We start from the raw sequence: 19,411 nt of genomic DNA on the forward strand, positions 1-19,411 counted from the left end.
ACTGGGACAGTGCCAGACAGGGCTTTAATGCAGCCCAGACTGGCCTTGAAGTCATGGTCTTCCTACTTCAGCCTCCTGAGGGCTGGGATGCTGGGATTATAGGTGTGTACCACTATGTTCCACTCTGTTTTTTTTTTTTTTTCTTTTTTCTTTTTTTTGAGATGGAGTCCCACTATGTTACCCAGGCTAGCCTCAAACTTCTGGGCTCAAGTAATCCTCTCACCTTAGCCTCTCCAGTATTTGGAATTTGGGACTATAGGTGTGTACCATCATGACTGGCCCTGGTTACCTTCTGGATGGGCACTGGTCACCAGATAACCAATGCATGATTAGAAATGTGGGGTTTAGCTCTACTCTCTAATCTCGGGGAAGGGAAGGGGCTGAAGGTTGGGTTGATCACAATGGCCAAAGATTTACTTCATCACGCCTGCACAATGAGGTCTCCACAGAAACTCAAAAGGAAAAGGACTGGGCAGATGTGCTGGTGCATGCCTATTATCCCAGCACTTGGAACACAGAAACAGAAGCAGGAGGATTGCTAGTTCAAGCCAGCCTGGGAAAAGTAGGGAGATCCTGTCTCAAAAAAAAAACCCCAACATCCAAGAAGTTTTGGATGTGTTTCCAAGCAGCAGAACATGTGGAGGTTACTGGAGGGAGGTGCGCCTGCAGAGAGCATGGAAGCCCCAAGCTCCTTCCAACATACTCACCCTGAGCATCTCTTCCACCTGGCCATTCCTCTGCAGCCTCTGGAATAGCCTTTGTAGTATGTGAGCAAATACAAATACAGTGTTTCCCTGAGTTCTGTGAGCTACTTGAACAAAGTACTTGAACCTGAGATGGGTTATGACCCCAAGTTATAGTCAGTCAGTGAACAGTATAGGCCAGAACCTGGGATGTGTGCCAGGCATCTCAAGTGGGCAGGGGTAGCCTTGTGAACTTATCCTCAGCTTGCAGTACATATACCAACACATCTCCAGGAAGACAGTGGAGAAACTGAATTATAGCACAGCACATCCAGCTGGTGTCTATTGCAGAACTGGATGTGTGTGGAAAAGTCCCCACACACGTTGCAACTAGAGAAGTATTTATGGTGTTGTATATTGTATGAATATGTGAGAGTAGGAAAACATTTTTTTTCTTATCTTTAGTAACTATAAACCAAAGCAAAACTTGATTCACTTCACTTACCTATAATGGTAAAAATTCTGCGTACACTTAGAGCTGAAAAATTCCATTTCACCCTTAAATTGTCAGCTGCTTTACCAGACAGGATCATACATAACCAACAGCCAAAATAAGGCAATGCAGATAAAAACCCATTCTGGAAGGAATAAGAAGACACAGGATTAATTACGGTAGAAGGAAAACACACAGACACACACACATCTCACACACACACACACACACACACACTACTACCATTTGAAAACGAGAAAAACAGTAATATTCTGTTAATGTTTATAGAATTATAGGAAATAATTTTGCGTTTGGAAAGATTATGGGATTCAGTTTAACACAGTCTCCAAGGAGCTGTCTCAGAGGGAAACCAGGCTCATCACAGTCCTGTCTGCTTAACACAATCTTGGCTGTTAGTCTGAACTTGTGCTGTGGGAGAAGACAAGTCTTCCTGTTAGCCTCTGGATTCTCTCTATGGAACAATTTGTCCTCAATCTCTACTTACTTATTTTAAAATATTTTTACTATAAAATAAAATTCATACACAGAAAGCCACACAAGTTAAATAAATGGATACCTTAGCAGATTATTCTAAGGACCATCTAGATCAAGAAATAGCCAGCCTCCTGGAGAGCCTTCATTGTCCTAGTCCAATCACACCCTCTTCCTTTCTCCATAAGTAAGAATCATCCTGGTTACACATGCTCACATTTGTCTATGGTTGCATCACCCAAAGTGCAACCCTAGATACTGTAGTTTGGTCTTAACTAAACTCTAGTTGAGGCTTTAATTATTTAATAATTTTTCATGTGTCTTTTATGTCGCTTTTAATCTATATGTCCCTTCAATTCCTTTTTTCTTGTAATATGATCCTAGGTCATATTTTATTTATTTTTAAAAGATCAGTGCCAAGTAAAACTTTAGTTCAAAGAAACTATCTGAAAGCTGAAAATCTGCTGGGCACCTGTGGCTCACTCCTGTAACCCTAGCTACTCAGGAGGAAGAGATCAGGAGGATCATAGTTCAAAGACAGCTGGGCAAATAGTTGGATAAAAAACCCTTCACAAAAAGGGGCTGGTAGAGTGACTCAAGGTGTAGGCCCTGACTTCAAACCCCAGTATTGCAAAAAAAAAAAAAAAAAAAGTAAGTCCATTTTACGTTTACATACACACACACACACTCCCTCCCTCTAGAGCTTGGGAATATTTCTTGGTGTTTTTTTTCTTTTCTTCAGGGGAGAGAGCGAACGCAGTCCCCCACTACCACAAATTATGTAGTTGAGTTTCCCACATTTTGGGAAATCGCACAGGTCAGCACATCTGGAGTGCAATGGATAAGCCTTGCCCTGGGAAAACCACCTTTGTGATCATGGTATCTCCCCTGCCAGGTAAGTATTCTTCTTGGTGTTTCTTATTCCTCCTATTTTGGCTCTCCTCACCAAGCACTGTCTCTTTTTTTTTTTTTTTTTTTTTTTTGGTATTTGTGCCAGTGGCTCACGCTTGTAATCCTAGCTACTCAGGAGTCAGAGATCAGGAGGTTCAAAGCCAGCCCAGGAAAACAGTTCACCAGACCCTATCTCGAAAATGAACTGTAGCAGTGGCTCAAGCGGTAGAGCACCTCTTTTGCAAGTGTGAAACCTAGAGTTCAAACACCAGTCTCACCAAAAACAACAAAAAACCCAACAGTCCAATAAACAAAAAACCAAAAAAAAGAGATGTCTATAAAATTTAATAAGCACAGTAAAATGGAAGATATAAAATGACAGAATTTCATCTAGATGAAAACAAATTCTATGCATAAAGTATATATATATATTCTACATAAGAAGCAGATGGTTATTTTTCTTACCTCTTGAACATTGAATCTTAGGATATCCTTCATATAAGTAGGCAATAATGTCAATAAAGTATAAAAAGTCCAGTTGTAAGAAAAATGTGCAACCACTATAGCCCAAAGTGGCAATGATTTTAAAATAGATTTCCATGGTACTGACTTCTGTGAAGAAAGCTGAGGAAACAGACAAACTTAGGATAAGCAACAGCTGTGCTAATGCTTAGCGCTCTACCTTATTAGCTAAAGCTCAACCTAGACCAGCCTCGACTATCAGCCTTGACTAGCAAATTCCAGAATTTAAAATCAACTCCTTTGAAATATTAAATAGCAAAATACATGATAAATATGTTTCATTTAAAAAATGCTAGCTAGAGATGATTAGAATTAAGAGGAAAAAATGGAAATGTAATCTTAGAGTAACAATGTCAATCCTAAACACTTCTCATAAATACCACCTTCAGCATTAATTTATCTATAAAATAGAGAACGGTTTCATAATTATGGCCTCAGGTTGAGATAAGGTAAAAGAAAGCTATTGGGTGTATTATAATTCATATTTCTTTCTTTCTTTTTTTGCAGTATTGGGGTTTGAACTCAGGGCCTCACACTTGTTAGGCAGGCACTCTATCCCTTGAGCCACTCTGTCAGCCTTTTATTGTATTGGGTATTTCAAACCACAATCCTCCCGATCTCAGCCTCCAGAGTAGCTAGGATTACAGGTGTGAGTCACTGGCACCCAGCCTACAATTCATATTTTTTTTATTCAACCTTGGTTCAACTGAAATGATTTATATGAATTAGCACATCTGCGTACCTAGCTACTTGGGAGGCTGAGGGAGGAAGATCACTTAAGCCCAGAGTTGGAGACCAATCCAGGCAATATAGCAAGGCCCTGTTTCAAAAAAAAAAAAAAAAAAAAGAAGAGAATAGTAAAAGAAAACAAGATCTGTGCAACAGAGGGCTTTATATGCCACCAAGTGGAGAAGTGATCTTCAAAGTAGGGTAGAAGCACCCCAGGGGATGCAAAAGTTGGGGAAAGACACATTAGAGTTTCTATTTGTACTCATTTTTATTGTAAAGGAAGAAATTAAGCTCTATCTATATTTAGTAAATAGGTTGGCCCTGAAGTAGATCAGATGATCACCCACAGTATAACTTCCCCAATTCAGAGGGCTTAACAATGGCATTCTCACTTTTCTGTTTGCCCTCAGTGTATCATGCTACAACCTGAGATCACAGTTTATACCTGCATACTTAGGTGGACTTAGGGAATTTTAAGACAGTTTTAATTAAAACAAGTCTCATAAACTTGACAGGGTCTTTAAAAGATTCCTGTGGAGCAACAGTCAATAAAAGAGAATTCTAGTAATATACAACACAATGAACACTTAAGAAAAATACCAGAGCTGCCATTTTTCCTCACGAGTGCTTTGTTAGCTACCGTGGATCATCAAATATAGCATATTCACACACACTGGCCTCATTAGACATTAGTATGTTAACAAATTGTTATCATTTGTAAGTGACAGCAAAAGGGGCTTCTGTTAAATTTTAGGTAAATATTATTTATGTTATGTATTTTTGTATATGCTTCATGATGTATATAGGTACAGTAGTACATTTGGATAACTTGTGGATGGCAGACACTGGTCTGGGACATCAGCATTTTACAATTTCTTTAAACTGAGGCTCTGGTTCCTTTCTCAAAAGCAAGAGAAATCTATGTCTGTCTACAGTGTTCACTGTTATTTCAAAAAAGATGAACCAGTATTAACTTTCTTGTGGCCTTTTTGGTAGGGACTTCTTTTTTTTATTTTTGTTGTCTTTTGTTGTTTTTATGTTAGGGACTTTTTATTTGGCATGTTGGCCTGTCAATGTGTAACAAAGGTGCAAGGGATACAGGGAACAGTGCATTTGTTCTTTTGCAGCAATAGTTCTGGTTCCAGCTGTCCTTTACACTGCCTCTCTCATGTTAAAATTACAGGTGCTTGTACTCTACTCCAGACCTACTAAATAAACAGAACACAACCAAGCCAAACAAATGACAAAAAATCTGTCAAGGAATTGAAATTTTACTTTTTGATGATTCTATAGAGCATTGGCTCCTATACTTTGCTGCAGGCAATCACTAGGGAAGCTTTACAACTTCTGAGGCCAGCATCACACTTGACCAATTTAATACTTTGTGGGTAGATGACAGGTAAGATCCCTAGGTGGGGCTAGGGCTGTAGTTAAGTGGTAGAGTACTCCCCTAGCTTGCATGAAGCCTCTGGGTTGGATCACCAGTACTGCAAAATAAATAAACAAAACAAAACAAAACACAGATATAAAAACACTGGTTGGTTTTCTATTTTTTATAGTACTAGGGTTTGAACTCAGGGCTTTATATTTGCTAGGCAGGCACTCCACTACCTAAGCCACTCTACCAATCCCTGAAATTAAAAAAAAAAAAAGTACCAAATTTTAAAATAAATAAAATCCATACCTGATTTTTTAATGATGAAAGAATGTATTGTTTTTCATAATGGGAGATTGTTTTGTGAGTTTCTGGTGTATCACTAACTAGCCAGATCCATAAAATAAACCAAAGTATTCCAATTATACCTTAAAATAGAAAAATAATAGTTAAGTAAAATTAGAAAGTATCAACAACAATTTTTACATGACTTGAAAATCTAAGTATAAATTCAATGTAAAATGAGTTTCAATTTCAAGTTTTAATTCTTTAATGTGTAATTCCTATACATTTTGAAGAAAACAGCTTTTAACCACATGGTTCTGCCTATCAGGGTCTACCAGACAAGTTTTTTTTTGGAGACAGGGTCTTGTTATACAGCCTCAGTCCCTTTGGTACTGGGATTGCAGGCATGGACCACCTGACAAACCTTTTTGAAAATAAATTTCTACATTCTATATATTTCCGTAAGTGTCTACTTTGTTTATTTGTTTTGATTTCTCCTGACTTAGTAGTCAGATTTTTTTCAGCACGGGGGAATTGAACTCAGGGTCTTGCACAAGCTAGGTAAGCACTTTACCATTTGAGTCATGCTCCTGCTGTTGTTTTTGATGGTAGATGTATTTCCTGCATGAAATGTCTACATGAAAATCTAATTTGTTCAGAATGTATCTTATCTTGCCAATGAATCTGAGAAATGTCCTCAGACTAAAATAAGGGCCAAGTGTGAGCATCCCACCTGCTTTGAGAAGAAATATTTTCCAACACACATTTTTTATAGTACCCAACACAGTAACTTTTGGTAGTGTGGCATTTAATTCCAGGATTCAGCAGCAGCTTTTATTGAGAAATAGTCTAAAACTAACATCAAGTGATAACTCAGGTAGATCCTTTTAACCATAGCAAATTGAAAAGCAGGTGTCAGTGATTTAGAACTTTGTGGTTTAGGAGATGATTACTTCAGCAAGTTGGAATAATGTATATATTTTAACTGATGATTAGACATATGTATATATGTTTTGTTATATATGAAAATATATTAACTGATTATTACAGTTTGGATTTGTTATGCTATAAAACTTAGATTCAAATTTTAAACTTACCAAAAAAGTAGAAGATATAAGTCCAATTCATGTAGTAGCAAATGAGTCCAGAAAGAGGAAGTGAAATTACTGTTCCAAGCTGCGCTCCTAGAACAACACATAAGACTATAAATTTTCCACAAAGGCGAACAAAGAAGGGACAGGCATATTCCTTAAAAAGGATAGGGAGCAGCTGATAAAAGAAGAACTATGAAAACCCATGACCGGGAGGTATGGCTAAAGCAACAGAACACCTGCCTAGAAAGAACTACTAAAATCTGAAGGAGAACCAGGAGCTGGTGGCTCACGCCTGCAATCCTAGCTACTCAGGAGATAGAGATCAGGAGGATCACAGTTCAAAGCCAGCCCAGGAAAATAGTTGGTGAGATCTATCTCGAAAAAACCCATCACAAAAAAGGGCTGGTGGAGTGGCTGAAGGTGTAGGCCCTAAGTTCAAGCCCCAGTACCAAAAAAAGAAAAGAAAAAAACAAATCTAAAGGAGTCACAATAGTCACATGTAAATATAAACACTCCTCCACTCTTTTAGTGGATCATTTTCTAGAAAACCGACAATATGTAAACCTCTATATATTAATACAGTTACAGCTATGAAACTGATAGCTGTATTGATGGATCAGAAGGAATCAATCAATATGAAGATTCATGACAGTATGATATACCATGGGGGTGTGGTGGTGAATACTTGTAATGCTAGTGTTCAGGAAGTTGATGTGGGAGGATTGTTAAATTCTGGGGCAACCTGGGCTACATAGTGAGACCCTGTCTCAAAAAAAAAAAAAGTATGAACTGGGCTCTGGTGGCTCATGACTGTAATGCTAAGCTGAGGTTTGAGGCCAGCCCCAGCAAATAGTCTGCAAGACCTTATCTCCAAAATAACCAGAGCAAAATGAAAGTGTTGCTCAAATAGTATATTGCCTGCTTTGTAAGCATGAAGCCCTAAGTTAAAATCCCAGTCACTCACACACACACACACACACACACACACACACACACACACACACGCATGCGTGCACATGATATAATAAACCACCTGTGTGTTAGAAATTCGAGCGTCTGGGGAAAGGTTCAAAAATGTTCTCTAGGACTAAGAGGAAACTTGTTGAAATAAAAGTAAAGCTTTTTAGTTATCTCTGTGTAGTACAAACAATTGTTTGATCCTGTCTCTCACTTGTAAAAACCTTTAATGTGACGCAGGCTCGGTGCTAGAGCCTGTAATAACACTTGGAACGCTAAGGCAGGAGGATCACAAGTTCCAGACCAGCCTGGGCTACATTGTAAGACCCATTCTCAAAAAACAAAACAAAAAACCCAGAACAGAACTAAACAAAATAAAAAAACACCAGTACCAAAAACCAAACAACTAAACAAATACAAACACACAAAAACAAAAGCAACCCCACCCCTAACTCTCCTAAAACAAAAATAAAAACAAACACACACCAGCAGAGATCAGAAGCCAACCTGGGCGAATAGACCCTATCTGGAAAATACCCAAGGCAAAAAATGGCTGGTAAGTGGCTTAAGTAGTAAGTGCCTGCCTAGCAAGTATGAGGCACTAAGTTTGAACCCCAGTACTGCCAAAGAAACAAAAAAACCTCCAAACCCTCTAATGTCTCCCCATTGTATTTTGGGGGGGGATGAATGAAATCATCATCCCTTCCCATGGCCTGGCTCTTGTCTGTATCTCTAGCCTTATCTTATGCTATTAGCCTCTTTATTTACTATCTTCTAACCACCTTCAGTGCTTTTTCATTTCTTTGAACTCTTATGCTATTTCCTTCCTAAGAGTCCTTGTACATTGCTGTTCTGATTGACTGGAATGTTCTTTTTTCTGCTCTTTGCATGACTGGTTTGTTCTTATTGTTCAGATTTTAACCTAAAAGTCACCATAGACAGGTCTTGGTCAACTACTGTATTTAAAATTAGTTTGGTAGAGCCAGGCATAGTGGGTTATGCTATAATCCAGCACTCAGGAGGCTGAGAAAGTAGGATTTTGAGATGAAGGCAAGCTGGGCTACATAGTGAGTTTCAGCTTGGGCTACATAGTGAGAGCCTGTCTCAAAAAAAAACCAAATAAAATAAACAAAAAGTCAGTTAGCTGGAAACTTTTCTATTCATTTAGTGCAAGAAGAGCTAGAGGTTCTTATGTAATTTGGAAAAATTATAATTCACATATAGAAAGCTCATGTTATCTTACCTATAGCTCAAAGTGATGACAAATAAATGCATAGAAAAAAAGATGCATGAAGGATTGAGAGTCATGGTATGTTCATTATACAATCAAATTAGAAACCACAATTAAAGGACAAAACTCAATTTTTCTGCTATTGGTCTTTTTTTTTCCTTCTTTTAATAGCATTCTATACCATTAAAAAGACAGCATACTTTGAAATAAATGATGGTAGATGGGTAAAATGATATTAGTTAACTAAGACACATTACTGTATATTGTTAAATCAAAGAGAAAATTAATAATAGTTATACACCCAAAAGTTTATTTTCCCCCAAAAGAGTCATCCAGTGTTGTATGATCCTGGCATGTAGGCACTTACTTTTCTCCCCACATTAGTGTACACATAATGCCATTATAGCAAAAATTTAATATAATGGTTATCTTACCTGCATATGAAATGCTGAGAAGTGTGCTTCTTTCAAGAGGAGGAGCCCAAGAAGACCACATGGCATGCATAGCTGGAAATGTAACACCCTGAGGGGGGAAGGCAGAGAATATTTCTGATGAAATACAGGGTAGTTGCTAATGCTTAAAATTGGGTATTTTGTTACAAAAGAAGTTCTTGGATAAGAACCAAACCAGAATCAAATTCTAGCAAGTGAGATGTCTTTACAGTGTTAAAATAGTGTCAGTGTTAAGTGAAAACACCTTAGAATGAAATACTTTCAAAATCTGGATAAAGGTTCATGGACTTGTGGACTGGTTTGGGGACTATAAGGTAAGGGTTACAATAAATCTGACAGAATGTTCTGGGTGATGACACACAGGGATCACTCTCAAGGTTAATTTTATTCATTCTCTTTGTTAGTGATCTGGATGAAATGGGACTATTACCAGTTTGTAAATTTTAAAAATACTGAGCTAATACTTTGGGATACTAGAGGATATTAAAATTAAATCAGCAGGAAAAATGGTCCTTTTAGAAAAGAATGAATTCAATGAGAGTGTTCATAGTTCTTCCCTCCTAGTGATAACAAGCTCAGTAAATGCCAATTACTGATATGGAGAGGTAATGGAACACGGACACCAGGAGGCCCATGGAGACTTGGCAGAGCAGGAGATACATAAGACAGGAAGAGAGAATGGGTTTTGGTAGATTCATGAATCAACAAATTCACACTTCTTGGCCACTCCCTAGCTGTATAACCTTAGAAAGACTAGCCAACCATCTTTTTAATAATTGTTTGTACATTTATTCATATGTGCATACATTGTTTGGGCCTCTCTCCCTAGTCAACCATTTTGAACTTCAGTTTCTTCAACTGTAAAAAAAGGGATAATATTCTCTATCTTGCCTAACTATTGTAAAGATAAAAGGTAGTTAGAATTATTACTAGCAGAGATAAAACATGCTTTAATAATTTCTGCTGATTCTTTCAGAACAAAAAGGAATGGAGAAGTACCATGGGAGGCAGAGATGATGTACGCTATCTATACCCTGGAACATCCATGAGTAGTAATGCAAAGAGTATGCTGTAATGTTCAATTAGTTCCATAAACGGACAGGAAGCCAAAGTATGAGAATATATTAAGGAGATTTGTTACTTGTTTTAAAGTTTTTTGTGTTTTTGTTTTTCCTTGCAGTGCTGGATATTGAACCCAGGGCCTTGTACAAGCTAGGCAACCACTCTACCACAGAGCTACAGCCCGAGGTGAGACTGGCTACTTAGATCAAAGAAAATATACTATAAATAAATATATTTTATTTATTTTATGTAGGTAAGAAAAAGGATAGCCTAGTAATAGAGATAATTTTTACTTTGTAACCAAGAAGGGTTATTAGACTACTATAATCTTGTATAATTATGTAAAGGCCTGGCACTGGTGGCTCACACCTGTAATCCTAGCTATTCAGGAGGCAGAGATAAGGAGGATCATGGTTCAAAGCCAGCTCAGGCAAGTAATTCATTAGACCCTAACTTGAAAATACTCAACACAAAAAAGGGCTGGCAGAGTGGCTCAAGTGGTGCAGCACCTGCCTAGCAAGTGTGAGGTCCTGAGTTCAAACTCCAGTACCACAAAAAATTATTGTAAAAATAAAAACAGAATTATTAGTACTAATAGAGAGAAAAATGAGATGCAAAGATGATAAGGATAAAATAAGAACACTCTGATAAATTATACAACTTTAAACAGTACTCGGAGATTTTCAAAGTACTTTAGTAACCTTTCTCCTATATAAGCTTTATATTTATCCTGTGACTGAGGATGGGGAGGTATTTTGGTCACAATTGTTTTTCTTTTTTGGCAGTACTGGGGATCACACCTAGGGCCTTGTGTATGCTAGGGAAGTGCTCTACCACAGAGCTACATTCTCAGCCCTTTTTAATTTTTATTTTGAGACAGAGTCTAATTAGCTGCACAGGCCAGCCTTGAACTCATTATGTAGTTCAGGCAGGCCTCAAACTTTTGATCCTCCCACCTTAGCCTCCCAAGTAGCTGGCAATACAGGCATGCTCCACCATGCCTAGCTTTAATCCCAATTTTTACAATGATGGAAATGAGAACTAGAGGTTAGATCTTACTCAAGGTTTTACTGTTAGATACAGGGGAGCTATTACTCCAACTCTGATTTTTCTGACACTGGTTTAGTGTTCTTTCCAACATGCATCATACAGTGCTACCTAATATAACCTTCATGCGTCATGCATGCCACTATTGTGTTTAAGTTAAAGAAATGCAAGACAGCACAATAAATCTATGCCTAGGCTTCAAAGGTAGATGTTCAAAGTTACAAAGGAAGAGAAATCACTATTTAAAGATGGAGGTATACAAAAGAGAGGTGGGAGGAAAAGAAAGATAGGAATTAAGAGTTCCTTAAGTGGGGCTTAGGGTATAGTTCAGAGGTAGAATGCATATTTAGTATTCTCAAGGCCCTAGATATGATCCCAGCATCAAAACCAAAACAAACAAAAATAATTAAAAATGATGTATAGACATCTTAGGAGAGAAAAAGAGATGAAAATTAACAATTCTTACAGCAGAAAAGTCCAGAAGAATCATAGAACTAAATTGGGATAGTTATATAAAATCATAAATGATTTGTCTCTGTAAGTTAGAGGATCAGAAACAAGAAAAGAACGAATGATACAGAGGAAGTTCCATGAATAACAACTAATTTAAAAGTAAAATAAAGCAACTGAACAACAAATTGTGTAAAGTGTGGTAAAATCAAGTGGTTTGTTTTCTCATCTCCTAAAGTATAAGCTATAGTCTCCAATGGAAAGTGTTTTCTCCCACCTTGAGTGAAGCTTCAAACTTTGGGGTGCTTCCACTTAGATGAGATGGCTTTATCTCAGGTTCTTTTCTAGCTAAATGTTGTTATAATTTGTTATTCAATGGCACTTTTTGGTTCATATACACACCACAGACTGATGGTTTTAAGAAGAGGAGAACAAAATATCAGGTAAAAAGTAAAACAAGAGACAAAAACTTTACCTCTCCTAGTCCTTCCAGTGCTCTAAGTACAATGAGAGCTATGACTCCCAGATCTGCAGCGATGGGTGTGAACAGAGTGAAGACAGCAGTGCCAAGTATCCCAAACCCAAGCAGCAGTTTCCCACCTACTTTGCTGGCCATATATCCTCCAGGGATCTGTGTGATGATGTAGCCATAAAAAAAAGAACCAAGAATCCATCCTTGAGTTCCTGCATCCCAGTGATACCTTTTACCCTGTAAAATGCAGGAAGAAAAAAAAATCTTTTAAGACTTGATTAAACAGTTTCTTTCTCTTACTGGCATGTAAGTACATATAAATGAAATGGTGAACCACTGTTGTGGATTGCAGTACATGCAAACATTTTAGTAGGTGGGTGAGTCACTGCAATACAGATGTGCAGTTTTCTAGAAGTGAGTGGAAAAGAATTGAAAGTCATCAGCCAGGTGCAGTGGCTCATGACTATGGAAAGCAGATTATTGAGAGGATCACAGTTAGAGATCAAGCAGGGCAAAATTCGCAAGACCCCATATCAACCCATGGATGGGCAAGGTAGTACGCACCTGTCATCCCAGCCAGGCAGGAAAGCACAAATAAGAGGGATTGTGGTGCAGGTCTGCCTGAGTATTAAGCAAGACCTCATCTCAAAAACAACCAATGGAAACAAAACCATAAAAGGGCTGGATGTGTGGCTCAAGTGGGAAAAACAGCTAACAGACACTGGTGGCTTACACCTGTAATCCTACCTACTCCAAGGTAGAAATCTGGAGGATCGTGGTTTGAAGCCAGACCCAGGCAAATAGTTCTTGAGACCCTATCTTAAAAATACCCAACACAAAACAGGTCTGGCAGAGTGGCTCAAGTGGCAGAGTGCCTGCCTAGTAAGTGTGGGGCCCTGAGTTCAATTCCACAGTACTGCCGAGAAAAAAAAAATTGAAAGTCATAAACTTCAAAAAGTCTTGCTATTTTATGAAACTAGACTAGAGGATAAGCTGTGGTGGCTTTGTAACAACTCTGACCAAGAACACTCAAAAAAGAGCCATGGGCTTAATCTAGGAAGCTATTAAACCAAGCTTTAAAGTCAGGCCTGGGTTTAACCTTATCTCTGTCACTTACTGGGTATGTAATGTAGGAAGAAATAAATAAAATAAGGTCTGATATACAGTGAGTATTCACTTAATGTTGGATGTTAGCATGCACAAATATACATAGTACCTCTCCATTTCAGACTAACCACTTGAACAAGCACATGGGACATTTTATAGCAAGAATTTAAACTTAGCCATAAACTCCATGTGAGGAGACCTGCCTTTTAACTAGCAGCAGACAACAGTAAGATAACAATGAGGGTTTAGTGACTCATCTGAATAGGTGACATCTTAATGAATGAAGCTGTATAACTAAGTCACCCATTCCAAGATTTCTTTTTACTGCCTCTATAAGGTAGATGAAGACACATGGCTAGGTCAACAAATGTACTTGCCAAAGGGAAAGATACAAAGCAAACCATTAATTATATAGTTTGCAGTTTATTTGTGGAATTTTAGATTTCATGAACTCATCCAGCAGAACTACCCCTGAAGGAGGTGGGCTTTAGTGATATGTAACCAAATGTGCTATTCAGTAATATTATTAATGTTACATAAGGCAAAGGAAAACATTTAAGTATGTTAACACTCCATTCTAAACAAAGGATGATCACACATTTATCAATTCCACTATAATGTGAGGCAGAACAAATGCCTCACATAGGTTAAGCATATATAAATGCTGGCAAAGAATGCCTTTAGAAACTGACCAGTTTTCATTTCCCATTCTGCACCTAAGAGTACCCAAATTCCACTGCAACTGTAACCGTGCAAGTGAAGTACACTAGCAACTAATAGTCCTTAGAAAATACTCAGTATTTAAAGCAATCTTATTTTCTGCTATGCCAAACAACTTTTTCCACATTCTCTACGTGTTTAGAAGAAACTGAGGAGCTAGTTTTAAACAGATCAAGGTGTTTGACTGCACAGCAGCAACTATAGTTATAAGTTACTGTTCAACCAGTTCCTGGGGAAACACAAAAAGAATGTGACTCAGAGTACACATGGAAATAAGTGTTTTAGTTTCTGTTGGATGAAGGCAGATGTTTCAGTATTTTTACTTGGACACATTTTAGGATTAAGTAAGATTGTTTGCTTAAAAAGTACCACCTACCGTTTGATTATGAAGAACTTTTATGGAAGATGAGTGCTCTGCACACTCCTTGGAAGTTCTGTTATCTATGGAAGTTGTATTTGAATCTACCATATCCACTAATGCAACACTCAGATTCACACGCAATGCATAGAGAACGAAGAAACCAAAAAAAGACAAAATTGCTAAGTTGTAACGAGCAGAGCAGCACACTGGAGCTGAAATAAATATTGAGAGAAACTTTAATTAAGAGAGTAAATTACCTGATGTTGTCTAAATCATGAAAAAATCATTTTTTAGAAGTGCACAGATAAACTGATAGTCATGAATATTTTCTGGAATAGCCTGAGATTAAGTATATTTGAAAAGATTTACCAAAAAGAATTTGTTCCCTGTATCTAGTTTTGATAAAAACTTAACACCTGAGAGCCCAAACTTTAGGACAGTCCATTAAAACATGGGAGTAATAGCTTTGTCAAATTTGGTCACAAAAATCTCTGTTCCACATTCAAAGTGAACCACTAATCCCACTCAGCTGGCAAAGACAAGGCATAAAAAAAAATAGATAAGGGAGTTTAATGGTATCACTATTCCTAAAAACCTAACTAATTATTGTTGGTAAGTACTTGAGCACTTACAATGAATGGCATATATACTACTGACTATGGGTGGTAGCCATCTCACTGTAAATGTAGCACAAGAAAATAAAGAAAAAGAAAAAAAGAAATATTGAATAGGACACAAAACTCTTGATAAATTTCTTACCTTGAAGAATATCCTCAGAAGCTAGGTTTAAATCAGAAGCCATGATTAATACTTAAGGCTCTCCTAAATTAAATGTATTTAAGAATCCAGAAGAAAACTTACAGAATCTATGACAATTGCAGCATCTATGACAGTTGCTCAGTAGCTATTGTGCTTAAAGGGCCCACAGTGCAAAGGTAAATAAGTGAATGTACCAGAAGGCAGAGGAAGTTGGAGGAACCAATGAAACAAGGGACATGTGAGAGGATGAGTTTGACCCAGTCTTCACTTGAATTATATGCTTACACATGGATTTTCTTTCTGTGGTCAACACTGAATGTTTGATAAATGTCCGTTTAACAGCTGGGCATGGAAGGCTCAGATGTGAGGGTCACTTGAGTCCATGAGTATGAGAATAGTTTGGGAAATACAGAGAGACCCTGTCCGTTTAAAAAGAAATCTGGGCTGGAGATATAGGTCAGTGGTAGAGCATTTGCCTAGCATCTGGGAGGCGGGGGTTCATTGTTCAACACCACAAACAAAACAAAAGGAGAACAAAACAAAGAGTAGATAAATGTTGACATATGAACATCTGGACTGGGGTATAGCTCAGTAGTAGAGTACATGCCTAGCATGCACAAGGTCCTGGTTCAATCCCTAGCACCACAAAATAAACAAACAAAATATCCACTTATTTCACCAGGCGATGGTAAGTTAAAATTACATATGTAAAAAACCCCATAAAATGCACATATGAAAACGTCTATGCTCTTATTTGGTAATGACACTAATAGTGTCAAAACTCAGGATTCTACATAAGTATGGAACCAAATAAAATCCTGGCTCCCCTTCAGGATTGGTTCCTACCCGTTCTGGGGCCTATAGTTGCCATTATTCTCTTGCTTTTGTTTGGGCTTTGCATTTTAAACTTACTTGTCAAGTTTGTTTCCTCTTGCCTAGAATCCATCAAACTACAGATGCTCCTGATGAAGATGAAAATGACCTACTATCTTGGTCCCCTTGATAACCCCTCTCATGGGTCAGCCCTGATGCTGTGGGCCCCTTCATCGCCCCCCTGTCAGCAGGAAGGAGTCACTGAATAGACTTATCCCTGTCCCTAAGAGCAGTTAGGGTGATCACTGAGAGGGGGGAATTAAAGGACAGACTGCAGGAGGTCCCAAAAGGTGGTAATTGGCCAAGGAGATACCTCTCCTTCCCAGGAAACTTCTGTTTGCACCTGAGAGACATCTTCATCCTCAGGCGATAAAAAAGGTTATAAAAACCCAATCTCTAAGCTGACCCACAGGATCATCAGTTTCCGGGTCCCCCTTCACGCCCTCATGCAGCCTTTCTCTTTTCTATGAATAAAATCTTTCCGACCTCTGCTGCTTTCATTCTCAGAGTGGACCCAAGAACCCTGAAATTCCTGCCTGTCTTCTGTGTATCAGAACCTGGATCTCAAACAGAAATTTCTTGAATGTAATATCAATGTAGAACTATGTGTCCAGGAAGGATTTAGGACTAAAATCCAAGGGAACTTGGAGTCTAGTCTCTACCAGTGTGTGTGAACTTCTGCAACTGACTAAGCCTCTTTGTCCCTCAATGCCGGCATAAAAATGACACTATACTAAGTGGGAACCTTGGATCTTTTTACTGCTGTAAAATTTTACAGCTAGGACATTTTCTCAACCTTTCTCTTTAGAAAAAGAAAACAATATACTTAGGCACAGATAAGGTACAACTGATTTCCTACTGGCATGTTCCAGAAACACACACACCCCTAAATATGTTTTGTTTTGGACACAGGGTCTCACTATGTAGCCTAGGCTGGCTTGGAACTCATGATCCTCCTGCCTCAAGCCTCATAAATGCTGGGATTACATGCCTGGCTTCTTTTCATTCAACTTTATCAAAGTACAATAAAAGTGACTAATGTCTAATCCAATCAAGATCAAGATTCGAAACTTTCATATCATCCCCAAAGTACCTCAGTGCTTTTTTGTAGATTCCCTCCTGCCCACAGCTTCCAGGCAATCACTGACTTGCATTATGTTATTACATATTAGTTTTACTTGTCCTAAAACTCCAAATCGAGGAGATCACATACTAAAATGGTGACTTCTTTTGCTCAGCATGTTTCTGAGGTTTATTCATGTTGTTATGTGGATCAGTATTTTGTCCCTTTCTAGTACTGAGTAGTATTGCATTCTATGGATACACAACTTGTTTATCCATTTGCCAGATGACTAAGTTGTTTCCAGTTTTTGACTGTTATGAATAAAACTGCTACAAACACTGTGTGGTTCATGGTATTGTATGTTTACCTTCAAAAAGATTACCCAAGAGTTTTCCAGAGTGGTTGTCCTATTTTACACAGTTACTAGCAATGTGCTGGAGTTGTTATTTCACCTCTTTGTCAGTACTGATTTGAATTTCAGCCATTCTAGGAGTATATAATGGCCCACTGTGGTTTCAATATGCATTTTCTGACAATGAATGATGTTTGACATTTGAGCTAAATTTTGATCACATATGTATTCCAATTGCAACTGAGTACAGTAGTCTCTATTAAGGCATTTGCATTATTTTACAAAGTAAGATTGTATCAGTGTCCGTCTGTCCCTCGTTCTCCCCCCCCCCCCACGGTAATGGGATTTTGAAATCAGGGTCTCACCCTTGCTAGGCAGGCACTCTACCACTTCAGTCACTGGGCCACCTAATTTTAACAGCATAAGCCACATCAGCTTATGGAACTAAGATTTCTGGATAAAATGTCACTTTGGTCTCATATTTCTCTTCAGCCTTGACTAAAATAAGCTCTCACAGGCCAGGTGGAAAAACAATGTTGTCACCTCTACTGCCACCGTCTGGTAATGTTAAAAACAAATACAAAGGGTGGACCACGGAAAACTTGTTCTTGGTCAACAGAAGTCCTATTTCCAGTTTAACTCTTTGTCACGCACGCCTTTGATACTGTGGAATGCATGCAATCAAACTTGCTCTTTAGATTTTTTTAATTACTTTTTAAGAAGCTACATTACAAAAGTATCAAATAGCAAATCCTGTAGTTTCTCTAGATTCTGGGAAGATACTTTTTGAAGTTCTTCCTTTTCGATTTGTTAGAAGAACTTTGACCAATTGTCATTGAGCTCGATAGATACCCTATCTTGAAGATAACTGAACTGTTTCCTAATAGAAATCGTACACGGAAGAACCCTGAAAAGTGCAATCTTTTGTGTCTTTCAGCACAATGGCAGATGTTCGCTGGGTTATGCAATGACTGCTCTGCACACCCACAAATGTTGACCCTATGCTTTTTCATCTGGCCTCCCGCCCGGGAGCCACCAGATCACATGCTTGCTGATGTGCAGCTGCGGAAACCTGGCGGTCGCAGGGAAGGGAGCCAGAGGCTCTGTCTGGCCTCGGCTCATTGATTTGCAGGTCCCTCCCAGGTGGTTCTTCCCTGGGTGGGCACTACCGCGGGCGGGCCCCGTGAGGCTGCACCTGCCGGGGTTCCGCCCGAGGGCGTCCCTGCACCGGACAGGCCGGTCGGGCTGGTCCCTGAATGGGCTTCCCCTCCGCTGAGTCCCCTTGCGCCTGACAGCTCCGCCCGGCCAGCCAAGATGTCGGTACCCTGGATGGGACACACCTGCGCCGGTACCCTGGATGGGACACACCTGCGCCGGTACCCTGGATGGGACACACCTGCGCCGGTACCACCGCCCGTCCCGGGAGTGTCGCCGGCCCGCCGCCCCTCGATTGTCCCGCCGCTCACCGGCTTCGGCCTGGCGGGCGCCGTGCAGGAGCGGGGTGCTGTCCGTGTTCTCGTCCTCATCATTCACAGCCGGACCCCGAGCCGTGGGCCTCATGATGCCTGCCACAGCTGAGGTGCTGGCGACTCTGCAAGGAGGAGCGCTCGGGCCCACAGCCCAGGCCCCGGGGCCGTGCAGGCCGGGCTGGGCAGGGGCACGGGCATTGGTCCCGCCCCATTTGGCTCCGTCCCGCCCCGTCTTGTCATCAAGGCCCCGCCCAGATCCGGCCTTGCCTACTCCGTCCCCCACCATCTTAGGTTCCGGCAGCGCCGGCCAAGTCTGGGCGGGGAAAGCAAGGTTCGGAGTTCCGGCCTGGTGGGCGGGGCCCGCGTGGCCGCGGGTGCTCTTGGGAACGTCCCGCTGCCAACCGTTGTAAAGCGCGAGGCCGCGCTGGAGGAGCTGCGTGACTCGAAGCCTGGGGTCTTGCACTGCCACTTG

The 19,411-nt window shown here is 39.7% G+C and overlaps 1 protein-coding gene, 1 long non-coding RNA gene and 1 other non-coding gene across 5 annotated transcripts in view; 1 reads left to right on the top strand and 2 right to left on the bottom strand.

Annotated features, from left to right (window-relative positions):
* The window catches only part of LOC141424834 (uncharacterized), a 35,153-nt gene extending 17,704 nt beyond the window's left edge, over window positions 1–17,449 (top strand). The window contains exons 3-5 of the long non-coding RNA XR_012449782.1: window positions 2,411–2,563; window positions 10,385–10,452; window positions 16,122–17,449. This is a non-coding gene — a long non-coding RNA (uncharacterized lncRNA). The remainder of the gene's footprint in view (window positions 1–2,410; window positions 2,564–10,384; window positions 10,453–16,121) is intronic.
* Window positions 1–19,160, bottom strand: part of Slc17a5 (solute carrier family 17 member 5) — a 30,785-nt gene extending 11,625 nt beyond the window's left edge. Inside the window, exons 1-8 of one of the 3 annotated variants that reach the window (XM_020186681.2) lie at window positions 18,937–19,160; window positions 14,439–14,635; window positions 12,239–12,472; window positions 9,187–9,274; window positions 6,568–6,654; window positions 5,495–5,613; window positions 3,025–3,183; window positions 1,189–1,321 (exon numbers count right to left, since the gene is read on the bottom strand). In XM_020186681.2, coding sequence (XP_020042270.2) covers window positions 1,189–1,321; window positions 3,025–3,183; window positions 5,495–5,613; window positions 6,568–6,654; window positions 9,187–9,274; window positions 12,239–12,472; window positions 14,439–14,635; window positions 18,937–19,030 — 1,111 coding nt within the window. In that variant the 5' untranslated portion in view covers window positions 19,031–19,160. The remainder of the gene's footprint in view (window positions 1–1,188; window positions 1,322–3,024; window positions 3,184–5,494; window positions 5,614–6,567; window positions 6,655–9,186; window positions 9,275–12,238; window positions 12,473–14,438; window positions 14,636–18,936) is intronic. The other 2 variants (XM_020186683.2, XM_020186679.2) reach the window with 2 other exon arrangements.
* On the bottom strand, window positions 2,408–2,571 carry LOC141415760 (U1 spliceosomal RNA). Its single transcript, XR_012440719.1, has one exon. It is a non-coding gene; the product is annotated as a U1 spliceosomal RNA (small nuclear RNA).
* Window positions 19,161–19,411: the final 251 nt, after the last annotated feature.

This window comes from Castor canadensis, chromosome 1 (assembly GCF_047511655.1).
Source record: "Castor canadensis chromosome 1, mCasCan1.hap1v2, whole genome shotgun sequence".
In the NCBI taxonomy this organism is placed as follows: Eukaryota; Metazoa; Chordata; class Mammalia; order Rodentia; family Castoridae; genus Castor; species Castor canadensis.